This window comes from Abramis brama (assembly GCF_963993115.1).
Source record: "Abramis brama genome assembly, chromosome: 14".
Classification (NCBI taxonomy): Eukaryota; Metazoa; Chordata; class Actinopteri; order Cypriniformes; family Leuciscidae; genus Abramis; species Abramis brama.
Genome location: NC_139976.1, coordinates 9,951,838 through 9,978,263, shown reverse-complemented (window position 1 = coordinate 9,978,263; position 26,426 = coordinate 9,951,838). Strand labels below are relative to the sequence as shown.

General features: G+C 36.6%; 1 protein-coding gene across 1 annotated transcript; it reads right to left on the bottom strand.

Annotated features, from left to right (window-relative positions):
- Nucleotides 1–230: 230 nt before the first annotated feature.
- sema4gb (sema domain, immunoglobulin domain (Ig), transmembrane domain (TM) and short cytoplasmic domain, (semaphorin) 4Gb) lies at nucleotides 231–26,287 on the bottom strand. Its single transcript, XM_084135406.1, has 15 exons — nucleotides 26,181–26,287; nucleotides 22,880–23,176; nucleotides 13,022–13,173; nucleotides 12,865–12,927; nucleotides 12,296–12,394; nucleotides 12,086–12,176; nucleotides 11,882–11,995; nucleotides 10,365–10,519; nucleotides 7,790–7,965; nucleotides 5,399–5,537; nucleotides 5,024–5,246; nucleotides 4,153–4,268; nucleotides 3,880–4,034; nucleotides 2,947–3,008; nucleotides 231–2,861 (listed from the first exon to the last, which is right to left on the bottom strand). The coding sequence occupies exons 2-15, from the start codon at nucleotides 23,007–23,009 to the stop codon at nucleotides 1,882–1,884; spliced, it is 2,655 nt and encodes an 884-aa protein (XP_083991532.1). The 5' UTR covers nucleotides 23,010–23,176; nucleotides 26,181–26,287; the 3' UTR covers nucleotides 231–1,881.
- Between the last annotated feature and the right edge of the window lie 139 nt (nucleotides 26,288–26,426).

The window sequence follows — 26,426 nt, the reverse complement described above, 5'->3', positions numbered from 1 at the left end:
AAAAAGAACGAATAGGCGTATGAATAGGCTATATTTGGGTCTTTTTCGAAACTTTCCCCTAATGGGATTCTTCGGGACTTTTTTTTCCTTACTCAGGACATATTGAGGATACAAAATCAGTTGAGTTTGCTTCTGTTGCAATTTGTTCAAGGTTGACCCCCATTTTGGCTTAAAATGACTGGACTAATAGTCCAAGCATTATAGTAGTAAATCGATAAATAGACATCACAAAAGGTTGATATGTTGTTTAATTTGCAAGTAAAACATTTTTTTTTTTTTATGTTCGGTCAGGTGGCATAATTAATTATATTAACAACTGTTTAAAAGTTTGGGGTCAGTAAGAGTTATTTATACTTTTATAAGAAAAAATAATACTTTTATTCAGCAAGGACGCATTAAATTGATCAAAAGTGACTTTTACATTGTTAGAAAAAAAATCTATTTCAAATCAATGCTGTTCTTTTGAATTTCTATTTATCAAAGAATCCTGAAAAAATGTATCATGGTTTCCGCAAAAATATTAGGCAACACAACTTTTTTCAAAATTTATAATAAGAAATGTTTCTTGAGCAGCAGATCAGCATATTAGAATGATTTCTGAAGGATTCTGGAGGAATGATGCGGATAAAAAAAATCAGATTTGCCATCACAGGAATAAATTAAAATACGTTTAAATAAAAAAGTTATTTTAAATTGTATTGTTTTTACTGTATTTATTATCAAATAAATGCAGCCTTAATGAGCCAAAGAGACTTCTTTCAAAAATGACTGAGACCAAACTTTTGAATGATAATGTATCAGATTTTTTTCAATTAATTGTTCTAAATTACAACATTAAATTGACAGCCCAAAGATAAATACATTTATGTCTGGAGTTTAAAGCACCGAATTAACCAGGCATATTTGATCATGATTAATGCAGTAAATTAACTGAATGCAAACTCATTATCTTCCAATCTCTTGCTTCATTTAAATGTTAAAAAGCATATGCTCTCAAAGCTGGACAGCATTTGACAGGGAAATCATGCATCAGACAGAGTGATTCTTCCATTCTGAAATCCATTCACTCCATCTGACACACTGCCAAAGAAAAGCACAACTCATCCCTGAAAGAAGCATTGAGTTCTACAGCTGAGTGGATCTGAAAATGACCACCTCTGTATCTGCAGATGTCAATGATGCATGTGCTAACGCTCCCTGCTCCTGCAATCTGACTGCAATCTAGTGTGAAATTGTGTTGTTAAAAAGTCCAAAGCTCAAGAACATGTGCCCTCACACTCATGAATTGTTGCCAATAGTCTCAAAATCCAAACTCCTTCTGAATCTTCAATGAACGAGCAAAGTAGTTTTGAAAATGCTGTGACTATTAGTTCTTTGATATTAAAATGATTATTATTTACATCAGGTGCAATTACGCAAAAAAAAAAAAAAAATCTGTAAACGTCTGCATTTAAGCAATAATACCACGTTGATTATGTACAAATATGCATTGCTTTGCTGAGAAAGTCTTTGGACAGTGTTTTGAAGTCTCTTAATTCTCCTTTACAATGAAACTTAACTAAACTCAGTCTTGCGTGTTCTTGATTGAAGCTCATTTTGTGTGTTTTTTTACACTCCAAAGTTCACAGTCTAGGAGTCTTTAGCTACAGTTGACAGGAGTAAATATTGGCCAGAAGTAAATTTGACCAAACTCAGAAATATTTTCACTAACATATTTTCAAATAAATCATGAGAGGATTCACAAAGGCGCCAAGCCAAATAAGTTGAAGTTGTATATCGGAGATGCTATGAAGAACTTCACAACACAGTTCTCTTAAGTCTTATACAAAATGTAAGCCTCCACACCACAAGAGGGCGATATAGTAATGGTGTGAGATCATGCTACACCGAGCTCTCATCTGGTTGGATGTCCAACTGTGTGTGTTTCCTCTTTTCTAGAATCCTGTTGAGCTCCTCGGTGAAGGAGTGGTAAAGTGGAGACGTCGTTTCTGAGTCCGACTGCCCCAAGAGCACATAGCTGTTCCCGTTCATCTTTCTCAGCACACTGGGCAACGTGGCCGACAGTCCGTTGGCGTATTCCGAGGCGGGCAGGGGCGGTGGCATAGGAAGTGGTGGCGCGGGCGGAGGCTCCTCACTCGGCGTGGTCTGGATGTCTGTTTGAACGATCTGTAGAAACTCTCCGTCTCTTGACGTCGCTCTGCTACGCCCCTCCATTCGGCCATTGCAGTGGCTGGAGATGGTTTTGAGCTCAAAGTGCGAGCTCCTCTTCCTTTCGCTTGCCGTGGTTATAGACAGAGCTTGCTGGGAGTACTTCCTGGCATTGGGAGAGTTGTGTGCACAAAAGCTAACGTACAGCAGGACCACCGTTAGTACCAGACAAAGCCCGCCGAGTACAGCCACCAGAGAGATATACATGGCCTCCATGTGCCTGTAGGTCTGGAACTCCGGCCCAGAAGGCAACGGGGCCGGTGGGGGTGACAGGATCTGCTCAACAGGACCACTGGAAGGACTCGGAGTTGGCACGGTTTTGGTGGTGAATAAACTTTCAGGAAGAGCTGTCGGGCTTCCCGAGAGATGTGATGCAGGAGGCGGAACGGGTTGCACTCTAACCACGTAACTGCGAACGGGAACCCAGACGCCGTTCTCCACGGCGTAACAGCGGTAGTGTCCACTTTGCTGGTTCTGAGCGCCGATGATGAGGAGGCCGTCGTTGCCCGTGCGGTAGCCAAACTCTACGCCGTAACCCTGCAGCTGCTGACCGTTCAGCGTCCAGTAAGGGGTGGCCAGGTTAGAACGAATCTCACACTGTAACAGCACATCATCCCCTGCCATCACTGCACGTGTCCGGTGCATGACGAAACCTGGCAAAACGTAAGATACATTATTGCTCTATTCTTAAATGTCACCTGACTAGGCTGCTCAGAAATAATTCCCATGCAAACACACCATCATTTGTAATATTAGTACAGCCTCTGCTTCCCATCTGGATGTCCTGGACGAGACTGGACCTACAAGAAACACATATTCACAGTTGCACTGATTAAAGCCATTAATCGAAGCATGCAGAACATACTGCAAATGTGTTTTGGACACCGGGTCCAAAAATCAACACTCCCCAAGAGCCAAATGGGAGTTAAAATTGGTTTTAGCCAGAAAAGAAAACACTTTCCTCCCCAGTTGGCTGGTAACTTATTAGGAACTTTAACATTACATGGTTTAATCACATTGTAAGAACAATAATCTGACCCTCGCTGATGCACTTCTTCTAAAAACTTTTACATTCGAGGAAAATTTACCATCAGAGGTTTATCTGAGACACCCAAAGTTGCTTATTTCTCAATATTCCTCATATGTGACTCAAACAAACTTTTCATTAAGAGATAGATGACCTGCAATGTTTATCATACATATGCAACACAATAACAGCAAAATCCATTTTCATAAAAAAAAAAGTTGTATAAAAATAAATGAAAAATACAGTTTCATGGGCGGTAAGAAGTATTTATGATATTATATTTGTATAACATTAGAAATATTTAATTTCATTATTATTATTTTTAGGAATGCACTAATGCACAACTAAAATTCTGGGTAATAATAAAATAAATGCAAAAATAATCATGTAAAAAAACATAAATAGTTAGCTAGTTAATTTAGGCATAACAACATTTCACAGCATAAAATCCAATAATATCAATAAAGATAAATATTCATTTTTAAATCTGCTATAGCAAAATGTCCATAAGGTGCTGTTATATCGTCCATTCTAGTAATGTTTCTTAAATCACCTGCCATTAGGTATAGCAAAGGAAATTACTTTTGGGAAACATATATAATACATACATTGTGTTATTGAAAACACATAATGTCTGCTTTTACCTGTTAGCGTAAGATGTTATCTCAGCACATGTTCTTCCATCCCAACCACAGAGTGGATCTCGTGCGAACACACAATCATAACAGGATGTGTAGCGCTCACAGGATGACAGGGGTACTTGCACCAGTCCAGAGGGGGCGCTCACATAGATACTGTTCTGTTGAACAAAAGTGCACATCCTGAGATTTTTTTTTGGGGGGGATACACAAGTGTTTGTATTGTACGCTTGGATTTAATGCTGGTTTTTAACAGTTGCTAGGTGTATAATGGGCTACCTGTTTTTGTGATATCACCATGTTATTGATTGGCTGTTTCTCCTCGAACAACTGAAGCTCCTCAATGATATGCACACGGTCTCTGATCTTTACAGCCCTGTGTAACCAGCCCTCATCTGGAGAGAAGCACACAAACCAAGTTTCAGTCAAATATACACTACCCTTCAGAGTTTTGGGGTCAGTAAGATTTTGTTTGATTAAATAAATAATGCTTTTATTCAGCAAGCATGACAGTAAAGAATTTTTTATATATATATATATATATTTCATATAAATGTTGAAATCCTGAAAAAAGTTTCCACAAAAATATCAAGCAGCACAAATATTTTCAACATTGATAATAATAAGAAATGTATCTTGAGCAGGAAATCATATTAGAATGATTTCAGAAGTATCATGTGACACTGAAGGCTGGAGTAACTCAGCTTTTCCATCACAGGAATGAATTACATTTTAAAATACAGTGAGGAAATAAATATCATACAAATAAATAGTTAAAAAAATCATACATTGTGATTTCTGGATTTTTTGTTTTTGATTATGTCTCTCACAGTGGACATGCACCTACGATGACTATTTCAGACCCCTCCATGATTTCTAAGTGGGAGAACTTGCAAAATAGCAGGGTGTTCAAATACTTATTTTCCTCACTGTATATTAAAATAGAAAAGTTTTTTTTTTAATCAAATAAATAAGCATTTTTATCAAATAAATGCAGTATTGGTGAGCATAATAGACTCCTTTCAAAAACATTTAAAAAAAAATCTTACCAACCTCAAACTTTGATAATCTTAATATCAAAATCAAAATAACCTTTTTAATCTTGATGTCACAACAATACCTAAAAAGAAAAAAATCAACCCTTAGGCACCTGTTCCAATAAAGAGCATGTCATAGATGAGTCCATCCAAACCCACAACCTGTTGTACAGCGATCTTGGTGTAGTCCGCGCTCCTCTGGAGCAACAGAGGATGTCCTCCCACTGGCTGGATTTGTTTGGACATTAAAGGGTGTCTCCGAGCAAAATTCAGTGTGTTGTCAGGGAGATCCCGGGAGGAATTTATGAGCAGGGCACGATGCTGATCAGTTATACACTAAAGAGAAAGAAGGGCACTGTTATATAACATTTCACATTAGAGTGATACAAGTGCTCCAATATACCCAAAGAGCTGTCCTACTGATTTAGTATAACTAGTATACAAGAAGGGGGCAGTTTATGGGACTATTTTGATTTAGTGCATCTCACCGAGCCAGGCCTCGGATCCGGAACTTTCCCAGTGTACTCCCTCCATTTGGAGTCCTGTAGTTCCATGTAAGGCCCATCAAAAGCTGTCTGAACATCTCTGAGTGAATACCGACACACTGCAGACATCTTAACATTTCTCCTGGCAATGAGAAAGAGTAAGAAAGAGGGAGAGAGTGAAGGAATTTTGGTTTAATGTTCATCTGTCACTTACTGATTAAGAATCACTTATTGTATTCCTCATTTGTAAGTCACTTTGGATAAAACTAAAAGCATCTGCTGAATGTATAAATGTAAAGTACATGTGAATTACCAGAGAAAATTATTTTTACTTGTGCCTCAATTTATAAAAATCATATTTAGTCATACACTTATAATGCAAGTCTATGGGGCAAGGCATTCCGAAGAGTTAAAAGCGAGTGAAGCTTATACATTTATTAAAGTGCTTATATTATCCCTGAATAAGGAAATTATAGTACGTTTTTATTTTATTTTTATTCTTTCTAACATTTTATACATCGGATTTTTGTAGTAATTTACTGATCACAGCATGTAATTTTAATGTAAATAAATTTTTTCACTGCATTTATAATCTTTGAAGGATTTCTAATGATTTGTGTATTACTTCATGTTTGTAAGAAGGAACGGTTTCATTTAACAGTTTGTGGTAATCAAAGACAATGCCAACAAAGAAGGAAACCAGGTTATAAATACATACTTTTATATTACTGTTCAATTTTAACACATTAGTAACATATTTAATGTTTAAGTGTTGTGTATAGAATTTCAAATCAATGTGTATTTTAATGTTTATTCTAGTCTAATGCCTTTCCCCATTCACTTCCGTTGTACAAACATTACCGTACGCACAAATGTTTTTAGTCAAAACTGTTCTCTGTGGTAAATCATCAGCATTTCACAGATATTTCTTTAATAATTCTACTGTAAATAAACACTAAGGTTGTTATCCTGAGTACCAGTGACACCATCATTGCAAACATTGGTGAAAGACCAATTCTAAATGCTGTTGGGCAAATTTTGTGAATTATTTACTAAGTTGTTTGTGTGTAAAAGATGAAGAAGAAATCGACCTGTCATTTTTCTAGCAGTGTTGTCTAAACTTAAAAATGACTTGAACCTGTACCTTTATGGAGAAAGGTAGAGCTTCTAAAACACAAAATCACATTGCGATTTTGTCCAACTGTGGGACATAACACTAGAAAGCCTCAAAATGAAATACTGATGTTATTAATCCTTTTAGGATGATAAAGGGTTGCCACTCAGTGCTCTGTCCTGTTTACTACCTGGAAATGGGTTTGATGGGAGAATTTGGTCCCCAACTAGTCTGTGGACATTTAAAGGACAATTTAATATAGCATATGACTCTGCATGCACTCTCTCTCTCTCTTTCGATTCTGCCAATTCAAATACTGGCCCAGTGCCCTGTGTCCTATTGTGAGTATCCCTGCTATAGCGAGGAAAGCACATGGGAATATTTAGAGAAGGGCTCTCATGCTAAAATCCTTCAGTCAAAAAAACTCTGAGAATGAAGATAACAGGGTCACATGCTAGAAGATTAATGCCGCTCCTGTTCAAATCACATTTAATGAGACTGCAGCACCCCTCTCACAGACTAAAACATTTCAACCCTTTAAAACTGAAGGCTAATGTTTAACTGCAGTCTTAAATTTGATATAAAATCAATGTGGTGCCACAGTTACTGATGAAGAAAAACAAGTTGAAACTACGAAATGCATACAATTGAGTAGAAATTGTTATCTATCTATCTATCTATCTATCTATCTATCTATCTATCTATCTATCTATCTATCTATCTATCTATCTATCTATCTATCTATCTATCTATCATCATTCCATCCATCCATTGTATCATCTATCTATCTATCTATCTATCTATCTATCTATCTATCTATCTATCTATCTATCATCATTCCATCCATCCATTGTATCTATCTATCTATCTATCTATCTATCTATCTATCTATCTATCTATCTATCTATCTATCTATCTATCTATCTATCATCATTCCATCCATCCATTGTATCTATCTATCTATCTATCTATCTATCTATCTATCTATCTATCTATCTATCTATCTATCTATCTATCTATCATCATTCCATCCATCCATTGTATCTATCTATCTATCTATCTATCTATCTATATCTATCTATATCTATCTATCTATCTATCTATCTTAGATAAAACTGCATTTGAATTTCAATTTATTTTAAATTGTATTTCCTTGCGTTTAAATTTAAATTCCAATTCTACATCCTGTTTGCTACCCTAATTTAAATTTAGGAACTGAATTCTGTTCTCAATTCCCTTCACCATCAAATCTTACATTCTGTCAAAGTGAATTTTCTCACCACTCAAGTCCAAAAATGCCATAGAAGACACTGTCGTGTACGTTGCTTCCCTCAACGACAAAAACGCTGCGCAGGACGTTGAATTGAAGCTCATAATCAGGGATGGCGCACACCAGCCTTGCCTTGAGAAAGGACGTCCACTTCCTCTGAAGAGTCCTCTGCCCTCCAATGTCCCCCTGTGAACGAGAAAAAAAAAAAAAAAAACTGATATGAAAATCATAAATGACACAAAAAAAGTATTGCTCATTTTTGTTAACTCAACAGAGCAGTAGGAATGACACAATATACATATGTATTATGCGTAGTCTGTAGTTCTTTGAAGACAGTTTCCTCAGGGGCACGAGTCACACTAAAGTAGCTGTAAAAATATTAACAAATAACAAACATAATATCACCCCATCTTACAATCTAATGGTGTGTGACAATTGAGTTTAAATGACAAATTATGATTTTGTAGCTCTGCATCACACTGCAAATGTCAAATCAGAGGTACATTGAAATGAAAAATCATATTTTCATAATCTTTTCTAGATTTCTACAAACCTAGCCCTTGGCCTTTTGCATTATTCACATATATCCTCGAGAGTAGTTCACAGCCAAATGCACCAAGATCTGCTATGTTAAACTCCTGAATTAAACATTTAGCTTGAAATGACACAGTTGTGGGCACAAAAAGCTGTCCTAAATGTGCGAACAGCATTCTGCTCAGAAACAGGCTGCATCAGGCTCTAGTAGTAACACGAGGATCTTGAGATGGCTCAAATAAATGGCATAGAGGAAAAGAAAATAGATACTTTTGTATGGTTTCTCCATAATAAAAGTTATCAGCAATGCTGTCACATGATACAAGTATCAGATTTTTGTGTCACTGAAAATAGCTTTTCCCATAATATCCAAATAAACAATGAAATGTTTTACTTTTATTCTTTTCACTTCTAATGGACTTGTGTGCAATGCCTTTAGAAAAAGAAATGCAACTTCCAATTTGGTATACAAACTATATTGTAGTTGAAATGTAGAAAAACAACAGAGAGAATGTACAATGTACAAACAAGTTTGCTTATGAAGGCGCCTGAGCATGCTCAGTGTGATCACCAATACGCTGTCCTGAGGAGGACTCTCAAATGTTGTATTTGTTTTCAAAGCATGGTGACTTATGGTGACACTACTTAGTATTAATAGAGTTTGCAGTAGTAATTAGTGCTTTTGATGAACTTTTATTGTTGTTTTGTGCAAAATCACTGTTAGGGTGATTAGTGTTCTCCCTGGTAAACTTAGACCCTGCTTAATTAAAATAATTTCTCACCCACTGAACGCAACAAGATTTTTTATAGCTTAATAAGTAAGAGTTGTCTACACTTAGAAGACAAATTTGACTAATATTGAACAACATCTAGAAAATTGGTGAACTTAGACCAAAACTTGTTTATTGGGGTTGGGTTGGAGTATTTAACCCAATCTGTTTAAAGTCTTGAGTAAGCCATCTATTCAAAGTAACCCATCTATTTAAAGTTTTGAGTAAGAACATGAATTTTATTGAGTTACTTAACTTAAAAAGACTGACTGTCGAACAAGTTACTAAATCATTTTGAATAAGTTATCTTGAATATTCTTATATGTTACCGTTTAAAAGTTTGGGGTCAGTAAGACTTAATAATACTAAAAAATAATACTTTTATTCAGTGACAGTAAATGTGACAGTAAAGACATGTATAATGTTACAATTTTTATTTCAAGTAAATGCTGTTCTTTTGAACTTTCTATCCTGAAAAAATCCTGAAAAAATGTATCTCAGTTTTCATAAAAATGTTAAACAGAATAACTGTTTTCAACATCGATAATAATAAGAAATGTTTCTTGAGCAGAAAATCAGCAAGAAAACAGAATTTTTCTTAGAAAACAGTTATTTTAAATTGTAATAATATTTTTTTTTACTGTATTTGTGATCAAATAAATGCAGTCTTGGTGAGCATAAGAGACTATCAAAAATATTCAAAAATATTTCCGACCTCAAACTTTTGAACAGTAGTGTATAAACCTGTATGTGTACAAGTACATGTGTTTAATGGTGCGTATGAGCGTGTGTGTGTGTGTGTGTGTGTGTGTACTGTGGCCTACTTTGGACTGGAGCTTCTTTCCCTCCTAACTCAGTAAGTCAAACAGTAAGGGACCTGACCTGCTTCCCAGAGCTGTGAAGTGTTAGGTGAATGCAGGCGTGAAATAAATGAAGATATAACGGTGAGGGGAAACTGTTGGCTGGTTTATGCGAGCACAATGAAGATGCTAAATGAGATGAGAATAATGCAGGAGGGAGAGCATGTGTGGGAGAAAGAAAGCGAGTGAGAGAGTTAGTTTGGGTAGTGGGGCTTTATCTGCCCGGCAACAGTAGCAAAGCCATAGAACCTCCAGAAACGTGTGGAGAGATGAGGTCAGGCTGGCGCTGTCATGGACTGTACTTAGAAGTCTGTACATAGGAGTGAAAATGTTTTGTTAATGTAAGTTTTAAAACCAGATTTGAAAAATACAGATCAACAGTTAAGCTCAACTCAAGATAAATCCCGAACCCAGCTCTTACTTTACACACTCGGGCCACCCTGGCCACTTTGGTCTGGCTGGAGAAAGCCGTCGGTTCTGTGTTCCTCTCCGTGAAGAAGAAGTAGAGTTTGTCATCATCCCCGATGGAGCTGTTGATGCTCTCTCTGAGTAAAGCTGAGCCGACAAAATCTGACTCTACGAGAAAAAACATCAGCATTAGCTGCTGCCCACACCACAATGGACCAATTATAAGCCTTACAATCTTATTGTGCCAGTGAGAAGTTTCAAAGTACAGTCTTTATTGATTCCAAAAAAGTGAATCTTTTGGGATCTACTGTTCCTTTTAATCATATTTCTTACATTTTTATTTAATAGAAAATGTTTCCCTAAAAGTATAGAATTATTAGTGATGCTTTCTAAGGCAGGAGTGCTATTACTTCTCTAAGCAATCAGACTTTTTGATTCTGGCAGATGATACAGCGAGTTAATTTTTCCATTAAAGGGCAAGTACAATCCATGTACTTTCTTCTCTGAGGGGAATTTAACCATTGTATTTGTCACAACAAGAAGTTATCGCATCCACATCTGTAAAATGTCATCCTGACTGTCATCTGAGAGCCGGAGTTCCGGTCTGGAGATATTTGACTCAGTGAAGAAAATACACTGATAATATTTTGGGATTTCTTATTTGATGTCGCATTTTATTAGTCTTTATTTTTCATAACTTGTGTGCTTGTTCTGGGTGATACTAGACGGTGCTAATAGAGTCTCACGACGTAGCCGTGCACAGAAGACCAGCGGTAAAGGTCAGGATTTTCGTTAAATAATACAATAAATTTCAATTAGTTTTTCACCAAACCCTAATTCTACCCAATAAACTAAATTAATTTGAAAGACCTTCCCAACCCAGAAACCTAATCCTACTCACTTAACCCTAAATGTCCATAACCTAAGCAAAATAGCCCGATCTAAAATTACACAGGGTAAGAAAATCCCCATGTAAAAACAAACGTATAACATATCAACCTTAGAGACAAAGTTCATGTGACGAGGTTGTTTCAGACTTCCTTCGTACTCTTTTGATGTAGGAATCAGTGCACAACCAAGGGTTGGACCCATTCAGGGCCCAACACTTGGAGAATTTCATTCAAATAGAACATTGGGAATATATGGCACATGTTGCATGGGATCATTCTGTGATCTTTTGCATCTTTTTTTAAAGCTTAATGCTGGTCACTATTCACTGCCATTATGTGGATGAGAGTGAGCGGGACATTTGCTTTGACATTTCACATTTTGTGGTCCAAAAAAGAAAAAAAGTGCATACGTCATTAGAACAACACCAGGTAAATGATGACTTAATTTTCATTTTAGGGTGAACCCTCCCTTTAACAGATTTGACTTAGGCCAGTAAATAACCAACCAGAATACCCTAGCAACCAAATAGCAATGTGCAACCACTCAGAACACCTCAGCAAGCCAATAGGGATGGCCTAGCAACATGATTGCACAGGAAAACTCCATCACATTCTATTTTTGAAAAAATGTTCAACTAACCCAGCAGCCATCTTGTTGGAGAATCGTCTGTCCGCAAATTTGGGAAAGGAAAGTTGCGTCGTATATCAGGGATGTCACGAAACTCATACTGAGATGCAGAGTACATCTCACCATCTGTAAAGGCAAATTATAGTCAACTGAAAGAAAAAACAGAAGAAGAAACATGCACGTTATGAAATAAGGTTATGAATCCAAATTATGTACCTATTATAAATCCAGTGTAGCTCTTTGTAGGGTCATAAGGACATTTCTCCTTTCCCTCCTCAAAACGCACAAAGGTGAAGCGTGCCACATCCTGACAAAAACAGGGAGATATTTAAGCACCATGTGCTATCTTATAGCAGAACATAAAACATTTACAATAATAATTCCTTTGCAATATGACGGACAGAATGAGAGCAGTAAACATCTCACTATGTAAGCACAGCGTGGTCTGAAGGCATGCGTCCCGCAGGTGTACAGATGAGTGTCGTTGTATCTGTCCAGGAATCGCACGTGATTGTAGCATTCAGTCTTTGACAGAACAAGCAAGAAATTATTGTAAAACACTTTACATTATGCAGTACCATAAGCAGACGTATAAAAATAAAAACTAATTTAAAATATTAATTAAAATATTGTATTTCAATAATACTAGAATGTCAATGAAATACTATAATAAAAAAAAATTACATTCCAGCTTACATTCTTAAATAGCATTTTTTTATTATATTATTGCCACCCGCTTCTTTACATCAGAACCACCATTAATTTTGACTTTTGTCATGAAAATCAATGTGCATCTTGTTTAGTTTTGTCTGCACACTTATATCTGTATATCACAAAAAAAGTATATATTTGTATACTGTATACATTTGGAAGACATTATTTTTTTTACCAGTGTTTGTTCCCTGGGAATCAGCACATAACTTAAGTTGAGCTATGGGATTTAGGGGAGGATATTCTACACAATATGGCAATATGTGTCTAAAGAATGGCAATACCTGATTGTTCTTTCCTTTGCTCAGGCACTGCCTCTTCTGTTCAGCAGATGCTGCCCATTCCAGCTGTTATACAGATATGGACAACAACTATTAGGAGCCCACTCAACCCAGGTGCATGAAACATATAGAAACTTAATGTGACTGAGACAGAACTCACCGAAAAAGAGATATTGGTGTCAGAGATGTTGGCGGTGTCCAGTTTGTAAATGGCCTCTCTGGCCCCAACATACAGCAACCCAGGCCCATCCTCCAGTAACAGAGAGCTGTAGTTGACTGCAGCTCCATGGAAATGATTACAACCCAGCAGCCCTGCAAACACAGAGAGAGACCCAGTAAGAAAAAACAGGGACAAACATGACTAAATTGTGTCAACAGTATAGAGACTCAGCCATAGCTCTATACACTCTTCTGTCATTTATTGGAAAACTTTTTAACTGAAATTAAATGGATGGAGAGCTGAATTCTCAACATAAACTATGAATAAACTGAAAGGCAACAAAGAAAAAATAACCATGAAAATAGAATAATTAAACAAATCTTTGTGGGTGAGAGAAGAAGAGGAGCAAGAGAATACATGGCATGATTTGCATTAATTAGGCAAAACTATTTCACATTTAGACATGTGCCGGTATACAGTAATGCGATATGTCACGATAATAAACATGCACGATATTGTTATCGTGGGCACTTCAAAACACAGTGAATAATTACTCATTATGAATTATTCAGATTTTTTTTAATGCATTTTAAGAATATTTTTCCCATCAACTGGTTAAAATGCTCAACTCCGCAGTATGCTGTACACAGTATACACTCTGATGTAAACAAGCTCAATACGGATGAGAAGCGAGGAACGAGTGAAAGAGACGATGAATGAAAATGCATATGCACTCTCTGACAGCAGATAAACCCATAAACCCCAATAAACAAAGCAGCTGTGCTACTTTCTATTTCTGAACAGTATTTAAAGGGGTCATATTATGCATTTTTACAGTCTTGATTTTGTTTTTGGGGTGTACTTGAATATGCTTGAATAAGCTTCAGCAATTATCGCAACATGAAAATTTGATACCGTCACTTGCCAAGTCACATTAATCTAAGAACTAACTTCACTGTAAAAAAGAAATGTTGGCACAATAAAAAGAGTGAGGGAAAGAGAAAGCAAATTTGTGTTTTAAGAGTAGTGGATTAAGCACTTTCTGTTTTTATGTACAATGATTAAGTGTCCCTCTAAAATATTAAAACACCATTGACTTATTTGGGTGGTCTGCCTCCTCAAATTAAGGGCATAAAGTAAACCCAAGCACATTCTGAAGAGAAAAGGATTTGTTTTCTGCAAGCTGAGATTTCCTGCCCCATACTGAGAGATGGGGGGGCTACACTGATGAGACTTGGCAGTATTAGGCCACATATCAAACCCTCAAATGCCCTTCCCCTACCTCTCAAAACACCCAGCCCCCCATACACGGTGCTAAAGTCTACATTGGCAACAATATACAGTATATCCAGTATCCAAGCATGGAATATAAAGGATTTGGAATCAGAAATTTAAAGGATTTGGAATCAGAAATTTAAAGTGATTTGTGGCCCATCATATTTTTGAGACAAGTAAAAAATGTCTTTGTTAAATTTAAATTGTAGTTTAAAAGTGTTAATTCAAGAAATCATGAATTGGTCCATCCAATCAAGTCAGTAAGCAATCACACACACTTGCAAATGCATAGCAATTTGCTAAAACATTCAGAATATCTTAGCAACCTCATTAGTGTTGGAAACTGAGAGCTATTTCTGTTTATGGTTATCACTCCTGCATTGTTTTGCCGATGCGGATGAAGCACCTACTAAAATACACCACGAGTGGATTTTCAACGCAAAACAGAAAGTTTGACCACTGTATTCCGGTTATAGAACAAATGACTCTGAGTCTGTTCTTTTTGGTGAACCAAAAGCATACAGAGCAACCAGTGTAGTCCGATTCCCAAATGAATGACTCTTATGAGCCCGATTTTTTTTTGTTTTTTTGGTGAATCAAAAGCATACAAAGCAACAAGTTTATCCCAAGTGTAGTAAAACAACTTGTAGTAAAAACAGTTTAGTCTGATTACCAAACGAGTGACTCTTTTGATCAGATTTTTTTTAGTGAATCAAAAGCATACAGTGCTACCTGTGTAGTCTGATTACAGAATGAATGACTCTTATGAGCCGGTTCTTTTTGGTGAATCAAAAGCATACAGAGCAACCAGTTTATCCCAATTCCTGAGAGAATGACTCTTATGAAGCAGTTCTTTTTAAAGAACTAAAATCAAACAGAGCAAATGGTGTAGTCCGATTCCAGAACAAATGACTCTTGTGAGTCGGTTATTTTTGGTGAATCAAAAGCATACAGTCAAACCAGTGTAGTCCAATTCCCAAACGAGTGACTCTTGTGAGCTGGTTCATTTTAGTGAATCAAATGCATACAATTCAAGAACAAATTCCTCTTGTTAAACAATTATTTTTAGTGAATTAAAAACATACAGGTGTAGTCTTTCCTAACGAATGACTGACGAGTGATCCGGTTCTTTTTAGAAAATCAAACAAGTACATATCTGAGACTTACATCAGTTTAGTTGCTGACTGGTAGTTCATATGCCAATGCTTAGAGATACACATTATGAGTTGTGTCAGTAGTACTTTATAACTATTAGCTGTTCACAGAGCAAAACAAGCAACACTGGTCTAGTGTTTGAGCTAGTGTGAGAATGATTGGCAGTATTACCCTAAAAGTCAAGGCCATGAGGATCTAAACTGTCAATCAAAGAAAGGTCGGAACAGACCTACGGGTTGCTGTGCGCGTGGGAGGGCCAGAGGCTAATATTACTCATAACAGGAAAGAAAATATTAAGTTATGTAAACACGATTTAAGACCTCAGGCAAAGTGACGACATTCTGTGTGTGTAGTTAATCCTTGTGTCTCACTGTGTAGATAGAGAAAGATAGTGACTGTAACACAGTGATGAGTGCCGAGCTGATAAACTGAAAGATCACACAAAAGCCTTTGAGCTCAAAGCACATAGTGTGTCCTTGGACCATTTACGCACACAGACACTCATACACATCCGCAGCCATACCAATATTGCTCTTTAGTCTTTAATAACAACATAACAGGATTTACGGGAAAAGGGAAGGCCAACAGAGTATTCATTAGTAGTCAAAGAATTCTGTATAATGACGGCTAAACCAATACATGGCTGTTACTTTCATCTTTTTTTCATATCAATGCAAGTTAGAATAGTAGTAAAAATGGCTTCATAGTAATTATTTTATTATTTGGGGAGTACAAAACTGTTAAAAAAGGTTAACAATCAAAAGAAAATGAGGGATGCTGTCTTTGTCAATTATGGCCAAGTTATAGAGCACATTACTAATAGATAGTAAGGAAGAAAATGTTACTTTGACTTTTAATTAGCAAATGTTTAAGCATCATTTATATTATGTTTTCTTTTATTATTACTTGGTTTTCATTTCCATTTTTTGTTATGCACATGTATGCTAATTTTATACTCTTTTATTATCATTATAGTGGGTTTCATATTTAATCTGATATTACATTAATTACGGTATTTTGACTTGTTTTCGTGCTTATTGTAATGCTTTTTTTTATTATTGTGAAGCACTTTAAGCTACATTTCTTGTGCTACACAAATAAAATGTATTATAATTAATAATAAAAAAAATGTCCAGATGTTCTAAAGTCCCCGTTTAAAGCTCAAAATAAAACATTGGAATGACATTGCAACAAATCAGCTTGCAATGTACAGTATATTGGTTCCATGACAATAACAGCTTGCTATTGCTGTCATTATTTTGTGTTAAGAAATTTCTTTTTATGTGTAAATCTCAACACTTAAATAAACAATACATTTATGATATTTATTTTTAGGCTATTTGCATTTATTTATTTTTAATAACCAGGAAGAGGGTTCACACATAGGCTTAACAAAAGAAATTACAATAACATGACATGCACACTGTGCGTCAATTAAATACATTTTCATCAAATTATTTGTAACACTCAATGATCACAATTTTTAATCAAAACTTTCTTTTGGAACTGTTATGGAATAACAACATTATCGCAATTGGGTCTAATGAAAAATAGCCCGTTGGCTGCTAGATACTTGCACTAAATGCCCTACCGCACCAGTCTATAAAAACATACTGCATCACTGAGGGAACAAATCCATGAGCAGAGTCAACACAGCGCCCAAGGCCTCCTGTTATGTTCTAGCAGTGTGTGTGTGTGTGTGTGTGTGTGTGTGTGTGTGTGTGTGTGTGTGTGTGTGTGTGTGTGCGGTTTGTTTACTCTTCCCTATAGGACTGGAACTAAGTTTCAACCACACAAACTTTGTGCCAAGCCTGTAATATGCAAATTGTGCACACAGGCTGTGTGTGTCTATGAACTAAGAGCATAATCTTCTTATATTAGAGAATATTTGAGCAGTAGCGGCTCCTGACCGTAAATTTAGGGAGGGCAGTAGTTTATAATTAACATTTTGTACGTTTTTTTATTCTAATCTCTAACACATGCAGACACACTTTTGGCAGAGGCTGTGTTATTCAGCCTGAGGGTGGCGCTCTAATGTTGACTGACATTTTTTAAAGGGATAGTTCACCCAAAAATGAAAATTCTGTCATTATTAACTCACCCTTTAGATTGCTCCAAACCTGTCTGTTCCAAACCCCATTGACTTCCATAGTATTTTTATTTTTCATTCTATTGAAGTCAATGGGGCCCATCAACTGTTTGGTTACACATATCTTCTTTTGTGTTTAGCAGAAGAAAGAAATTCATGCAGGTTTGGAAAAACTTGAGGGTGAGTAAATGATAACAGTCTGGACTGGAACGAGTCTGAATTAGAGCGTGCTGCAGTTCCATTTTTCACCACAGATTTACATTGGTAAATTGTGGGGAGCTGTAGAGCTCGAGAGGGCTCAGGGCTTCAGGCACCCTCTGTCCCGCTTAGTATCATAATGCATGCTTCCTGCCAAAGCCATGAGCTAAATTGTAATACATCCAGTTCACTTTACGACTTAAAACTGTATAAAAAATCCAAAATCCATATTTGTTGCAGAATGCTGAACACATTTACAATTATTGATTTAGTATATATTCAGTCTTTGTCTTGGATGAATACTTTGGTGGGGCTCTGCCTCAAGTGCCCTTACAGACGAGCCGCCGCTTTATGCAAGTATGAATATATGACGTGTGTGTGGGTGGCTGTGTAAATTGCCCAAGGACACACTACAAGAGGTAAGTATTGTAGGTCTCACATCATGCTAAAAACCAATCTATTTTCGTAACATTTTCTTGTGTGTGACTTGAATGTTGACTCACGCCAACCCTGGTCCAAACAAACTTGGGCGGGCAGCTGTGGTGGTCATGTGTCCAATCGGAATCGTGTTTGCTAGGAGGCAAGCTCTGACTAAATAAATACTGACACTGCCGGGTGAGAACAGTCAGCTGCAGACGTGATCAACATTAAACAGCCATGGTCAAGCTTCGCCAGGATTACAAAATATATTAAATCCCATTAGCAGCACATCTCAACAGTACCACAAAATACTGCTTTAATAATGCACACACTAACACTAATAGAGATCTGCATTGTATTATGTACCAAAACCATGTAATATGAGCCTAGAAATTTTGCACAGGCTGTTAAATTGACATTAATCAAAACAAATTTGAGTTTTATATATTAAAAAAAACATGTTAAGGTTAACTATACAAACTTGATTAAATGTAACTTTACATTTAATAGTTTTTTCACTTCAAATAATTTAAAGTGAACTAACTTCAGTTCTGCTCCAGCAACTTTTTGATAAACATCTTTCCCAAAAATCAATAACCGTCATTGATTGGTTCCAGTTCTTGGTATTGAACTGATCATCAACCATGTGGCAACCACTGAGAGTTCAGAGTCCAAACCAATCATGAACCAAGTTCCCAATGATTAGTAATCTGACTGTCTGCACTGAAAGTGAAAATGCTGTCAATCACAGGCAATCTGGAATTCTGGACCAATGAGCTTTCACAGTGGGCGGAGCTACCAGGTGACATGCAACAGACATAAAAAATAAGATAATAATAACAGAATGCAGAGGTCTCCAGATGAGTTTTACAAATAACTTGACAGTGTCATTTGGTGTTAGCAAGCAAATAAACAGAACTCATCTAAGAAATGTTGGAACAAGAAACAATAAGAAAAAAAAAAGCTGTGTTATTTTATGACACAATGTAAAATACAAAAAAAAATAAAAAATTGCAAAGAGTTGTGAGTTTTAAATATTGTTTCTAGGCAAGGAAATTTAGTTTTTGGTTGGAGAGGTAATCAAAACTGGTTTTAAAAATGGCCTCAATGTCGAGGAAGCATATGTGAGGGAAAACAAACCCAAGCAATCCTCTACTAGAACAATCAAATAAATCTGAGACACACCAAACCATTTTTGCATAATGTAAGATATAATTTGTTGCATAATGCAATGTAAAGAAATCTGTGTTTATTATTGATATTATTTCTGTACTAAAAGAAGGAAGTAGATGCCACTGCTCAAATCCTGTCACCAAGACAACAGCAACCCCCACGCAGATAAAACCCCCTCCATCCGAGGGCTGGATTCTGTGGGTTTGGATTATCAAGAATCAAGACTACCTTTTTATTGGTCTCAGAGGAGAGCTATTACTCTTATAGCATGTCGAAAACAAAAAGCGAACATTAGATGTGCATTTCAAATCACTTTTCTGTGATCCTCCTCAGTGTTTTCAAGAAATGTTACCTTGCTTGCTGAACAGCAAATACAGATATAGCTCTTTTCTACAAGCTTCCTGACCTTACACGATAACTCTCATACTGTGAATCTTTTTATCAGACGTTCAGCAGAAACTACCCCCACACCTTTTGACCAACGAATTTCCATGACTTTTTCCATGTCTCTCGTGATGGCTGGATAAGGATATATTTATACACACGCATAACATTTCCATGATTAAAATTATTTCTACAAAAATTACTGTTTAACATCTCAAGGTCTTTAGACATTCAAAGTCAGAAATAGACTTTATCTCTAAAGACCCCAGATGCACTTTTCCCCTTGATCCGCTACCCCAGACGAATTACACATGTATACATATTTCATTTCAGCATTACTTCAGGTCTGCTAAGCACTACAAAAACCAGACAACCATGAACCCAATGACCTGAAGATAAAAAGAAAACACTAAATGTACTCAAAACCACTACAGCAAACCATTAAAACAAGTCAGCACCTTTTGTTACACCCTCAAAATGTGCTTTTTAATTAAAAATGTTAACGTTCTCCCTGTATAGACATACCATGAAACACAAGTTTGATTTAGCAGAGAAATAATACTCCTACATTTATGTCTACTCTCCCTTCTCTCTCTGTATGCTCTAGCTCTCCTTCTCATCCCAAGAGAGCCCAAATATAGGTCAAGGACTAGAGTCAACCAGGGCAAGGAGAAAAATACAATAATGGAGACAAAATTACACGAACAAGATCTGCAGTGTCTGAGCACAATTTATCAGCACAAATGGATTGTATAAGCTATTAAGAAGCAGCAATCTTTAGCAACACTTCAGTTTAAGTAGCTGAGTGGGTAAAGATGTATGAAAGATGTCATAACATGCTCAATCGTTTTATAAGTATGTCAATTATCTTACATGCAATGAAGTAAAAACGCAACGTACAGTAGCTGAGTGGGTAAAGATGTATGAAAGATGTCAACATGCTCAATCATTTTACAAGTCAGTCAATTATCTTACATGCAATGAAGTAAAAAAGTGGCGTATATAATTTTAAGATGGTTACAAAGGCTTTATATTCAGATAGACAACTAAAAGTTATTCATAGTCTGATTGATTCCACCTAAAAATGTGAACACTGGCTCTGTGAGCACTATCAAAACATCAATCTATTTGTTCAAGCACCCCGACTGGCCAGAAATAGCTAAATTGGCTTAAACGATGGTGTGAGTCTGTGGTGATGAATACACATTTATCATTAAGCAAAAAGACAACAATCTGTGATAGATTTAGGAGCATCAGGGAGGCCCTTCGCTGATGGGGCCTGGCTCACAATCAATGATCAATTACTTGTCTAGGCTTCTTAGTTCTTCCACACAAACCATTTTACTATTAAGTTACTGACCTCTTTGGTAAACCACACATCTTTGGTATGTAATGACCACTCTGTCTCCAGGATACAATATAGTTCTAGTTTAGTTCTGGCATAATTTTGTAATGTTTATGAAAAAGTTATTAATTTGCAGTCTTGCGATCAAAAATACAGTAAAAACAGTGATATTGTGACATATTACAATTTAACATAACTTATATCTATTTAACTATATTTACAATGTAACAATATTCCTATGATGACATTTTTAGCATCATTACTCCAGTCTTCAGTGTCACATGATCCTTCAGAAATCATTCTAATATAATTTGGCACTCAGGAAACATTTCTTATTATTATCAATGTTGAAATGTTGTGCTGCCTAGTATTTTTGTGGAAACATTTTTTTCAGGATTCTTTGATGAATAGAAAGTTCAAAAGATCAGCATTTGTTTAAAATGTAAAAAATTTGTGCCACTAAGGGTCTTTCTCTTTTGATCAATTTAATGCATCCTTGCTGAATAAAAATATTAATTTCTTTCAAAAAACTAAAAAAATCTTACTGACCCCAGTGTATATACTGCAAATGAGAATACAGTCACTATTGGGTATGTACACAACACAACATGACAACTAACTTCACAGGAGTGAGTGTGACCTAACCTCACTTTATATTCACAGCATCTGCTGTGTGAATCTCATGAACTGGCCAGGACAAGTGAGAAAGGCCGTTTAATTATATCCAGAGAACTGATATTGCCTCCAGCACTACAGGCAAAACAATGTCAAACACATTCAGCACAGCCCATGAATGAAGCAAAACACACCAGCTATTAACTTTGGAAACTAAAGTAAAATCTATCATAATGTGTAATATTTAAACAAATCTTATTTAATAAGAAAATAAGCTATTAAACCATACCAAGTGCATAATGTAACACTAAAATCTGATATCAAGGTAATTGAATTCAGACCTGAAGAATCGGCTCCCTTTAAATTCATGAGTTGGAATTTGCAGTGACAAGAAGAGGAATTTACTGAATTGCAATACCTCAATTCTGTTCTGAATGATGCACAACACTAGCCTGGGAAAACCCAGACAAACTTCCAGCAAATTTAGATTTGCTCTGCAAGTAGTCTGGCAAAGAGCCCATTCAAGCCGATTTCTAATCCGTCCAATTAGAGGCACCAATCAGAAACGTTGAGGCGGGCTTTACACGATGACGATCGCGCTGATTGATTTTAGGTCTATCCAATTGCGCCCAGAGGCATTTGAGCGACGTCCGTTGGTGAAGCACACCAACTTTTAAATGTATTAATATATTCAAATTGCAAACACATGAGGACAGTCTCCATGAAATAACCACTGGCAGATGAACGTGCTACTACATTTCTCTCCAAAACGGTAGGAAATTAAATTAGATTTAATAGAGGATTTTAACTGTGACAAGATGATTGACAGGGCAGTGACAGGATGCACGCGACAGATCCGTCCGATAAAGATGACGAAGTAGTATGTCCCAAAGCTTGCCTACTTTTTTGCTACACATTCAAAAGTAAATACCTTTTCTTCACAAAAAGAGTACATACTTTTATGGCGTAGTGTAACTTAGGCGAATTGGGACGCAGCATATGGCTTTACACGATGACGATCGCTCTGATTGGTTTTAGGTCTATCCAATTGCGCCCAGAGGCATTTGAGCGACGTCCGTTGGTGACGCCCCTTTGGAAATTAGTTATTAATGAAGCTTTGCCAGACCATAACTCAGTTACTACTGAGAATGGTCTGGTTTTAACCAGGCTAGCACAACACAGAACTACATGTAAAGAGCCTTACCATTGACATGTACAGTTGTCCTGGGGGTGACATCCATATCAAGGACAGGTCCAAATGGAAAACCCCAAATGACAGGTATTAGGCATCCGAGCACCACCAGCATGAAGTTCAGCGGTTTGGTCTGCTTCATGATCAACAGAATGCACTGAGGTTCTGCTAAGATCCAGGCAGGTCCTTCCAGCAACTCTGCTGAAGATAATGTTGTGTAATTGATGCTGATTCACTAGAACAGGCTCCCGCTTCCAGCAGTGCAGTCATGGGCTGCTAACTCATCCTTGCTCTGTCAAAGGTTTCCTGCTGCATTGGCAAGAAGAAAATGAGTAAGTCTTTTCCTTTCATACATACATACATACATTCCTTTATACATATAAAGAGCAGATGGTTTGATGAGAAAACACATCATACCCAAATGCATCCACTTAACATTCCATTGTGCAATGCACGTCTACTGTATCAAATGCTTTTATCCAACTCTACAGAGATATGAAAAAGTCTCAGGCAATCACATAAAAATGTGCAAATAAATTAACGTTACTGTAGCTGGTACAGCATGGTGCAAGCAAGAAAAAGCCCATGGATTTGTTTCTCTGGAAACACACATCCTGATTAAATGCAAACTTACAAATGTTGATTGAAAGAACATCATGCAACTGATGCATGCGATGCACTTTAGAGCAACAAACCCATTTTCTTCACTTTCCAAGTACATGATGCATATAAGATGGCAATATAATGGTTAATACTGAAGGCACGACAATAAAAACAATACAAATCTTTTTCTTGGTCACACTGTGTCCAGGCAGTAATTTTAAAATCGTTTTCTGGCATGGATTCTGGATGTGGAGGATGCACAATTTTTTGCTCTGGAGAACGGCCTCAAAACTTTTGTAGCTTTTGATTCAATTTCTAGTGAGTAAACTTCATTTTAAAACCTTTCGAGTCACAAAAATGTTTTGCATATTATGATGAATTGCTTAAATGTGTTTGTTGTCTAGAAGCACCATTATGTGGCAGTGAAATGGATATGGATGCAGTGGATATACAGTAGATAAAATATAAGTAGCCAGTTTAGAGCACATTGAAACATATTAATGGCTTAGCTTTGCTCCAATTTCTTGTACCTTGCTGGAAAGCTGCTTGGTTAATGCATTTCACACGGTTCCTTCTATTCCGACATATTAACACATATGTGTTAACACCTCTCCTGTTACAATAAGCACCTTGCTCATGGTAGCATGGACAAGCGAGACATCACCGTAAACACATTACATGCTGGAAAAGTACATTTGCCTCAGGATTGCCAGGTATGCTTAACAAAACTAGCCCAATGGCCAATCAAAAGTAGCCCAATGACCACATCCCAAATATCAAAATTCAAAATATGCCATCCACATGCCTAAATACATATTTTAAAGCCACTGTTATGCAAACTGAAAAGCACTATTATAGCGATCATAAACACAGCTCAAAGCCTCCCTACCAGTGGCCCTCCTTCACAAAACTTAATATCTAGCAGTTTTATCATTGGAAGAATGAAGCATTTCAGTGAAATATAATTTATGCAATATGTCAACCCTTAAACCCGTGGCTAGTACTGGCTACAGTTTTCTAATCAACCCTGATTCGCCTGCCTGCATTTAGTACACTATATCCCCAGTTTCACAGACAAGGCTTAAACTACTCTAAGATTAGTTTTAAGATTCCTGGCTTAATCTAAGCCCTGTGTGTGAAACCAGGCCTACATTCTGTTAGTACAGAAGCATCAAGCATAGAAGGTCATAAAATAAGGAATCATTTCTGATATAGCCATCTGTCAGGCAAACAATATAAATACTATATTTCGAGTCTGACATTTCCACAGATGGTGAAGAAATACCTCCAATCACCCAAATGAAGGATTTGATGGTGTTTCTCACTAATTCGCCATCTGCACTTAATCTAGTTTAGCTGCACTGAGAGAGTCGTGATATTTTGAAGTTTTTTCAAGTCTAATTTCAGTATCTCTCATAAATATTGATTACCGCATGCCAAAATGCCTTACATTGGTTTTAATTTATAATTTATCGTTACTTATAATTATGCATGTCAAAATAGTTCAAGCATCCATTCCATTATCACTAATCCCCCTGCAAAAGCAGTAGGTTTCTCATTCAGGCTGAGATACTGTATGTAAAATAACATGTTTGATTTGATGTAATGGAAAGAATGAACTATTCAAGAATGCAGACTAGACAAGATTAAGAGACAAAGTTACTTTGATGGCATTAATGAGTGCATTATCTGTCTACTTAATGGGTTAATTAAATCAAAAGACAAGGGCACTGTTTCTGAAGATGTTTTTATGGCTTGCTTGTCAAAGAAATGTCACGCACCAGCTTAGGAAGGTTTTGTGCCAACATCCGTTAACTGAACTGAGGGGAGGTCTGTGAAAGCCCGTAAGAGTTAAGACATTCCCCATGAGAACAAAACAATCAAAATGGGGTTCGGTTTCACTGAATTCACTAAAAAAGATTCAAATTTTCATTAGTGACTCAAAGCTGATTTTCTGTCTGAAATTTCTAAACACATCTTTTAGTTACAGAAGTAACCTGCTCTGCTCTTTTTTCCTCTGGCACAGAGATGCAATTTTACTTGTATAATTAGAAAAATTATTAAAAATATTAATTTATTCCAGCATGGAAAATGAAGGACGTAAACACTCCAACCTCTGGCCCAAATAAATACTGCACAGATCAAATGCATGCTAACAATTTAGTAGTTAAGTTTTATTAATAATTAATATTATTTGAGCAGGGTAGAATTAATTCATTTTACATTTATGAATAGACTTGAAATGCTAAATTGAAGCAAATTTTGATTTTACAAACAACTTTCAGAATAAAAGGGAGATCAACCAAAATAACTGACATCTCTGATAAATATGATAAATCACTCAGAAACGTCGCACCTCATTTAAATCAGGTCTCATGGCAGATAGATAGATAGATAGATAGATAGATAGATAGATAGATAGATAGATAGATAGATAGATAGATAGATAGATACTCGACTTTTAAGATCATTATATTAAATAAAAGTGTTTTAATTTGTTACGGCGTGTGGTCTACATCAGATTGCACACCACTGCGGTATTTTAAGGACACTTCTGGCACTCATTCCCAGTCACCTTCACCTGCGTGTAGAGATCCCAGCAGGCTCCGCATACATTAGAGGAACATATTATGCGCAAAGATACATAACAATAACTGCACAAATGTAATAAAAAGCACATGCAAAATCATACACTCTGTAGTTACATTACCTCAGTTGTTTCAGAAAAAGTAAGCATCAGTCACCCTGTGTTTCCATAGGATTCACCGTTGTGCTGCTAATGATGCCTCTGCTCTGGAGATCTGACTGTGTACTGCGTTGCACGCACATGCGGTTCCTCAGAGCAGACTCAGGTGAAGCCAAGCCACGCCTCTCTGGGTAATATTCATGAGAGGCCACGCCTCCTCTACTTTGTGTCGCAGCGTCACTTCTCTAAAGCATTAGGTAGATTTACAGC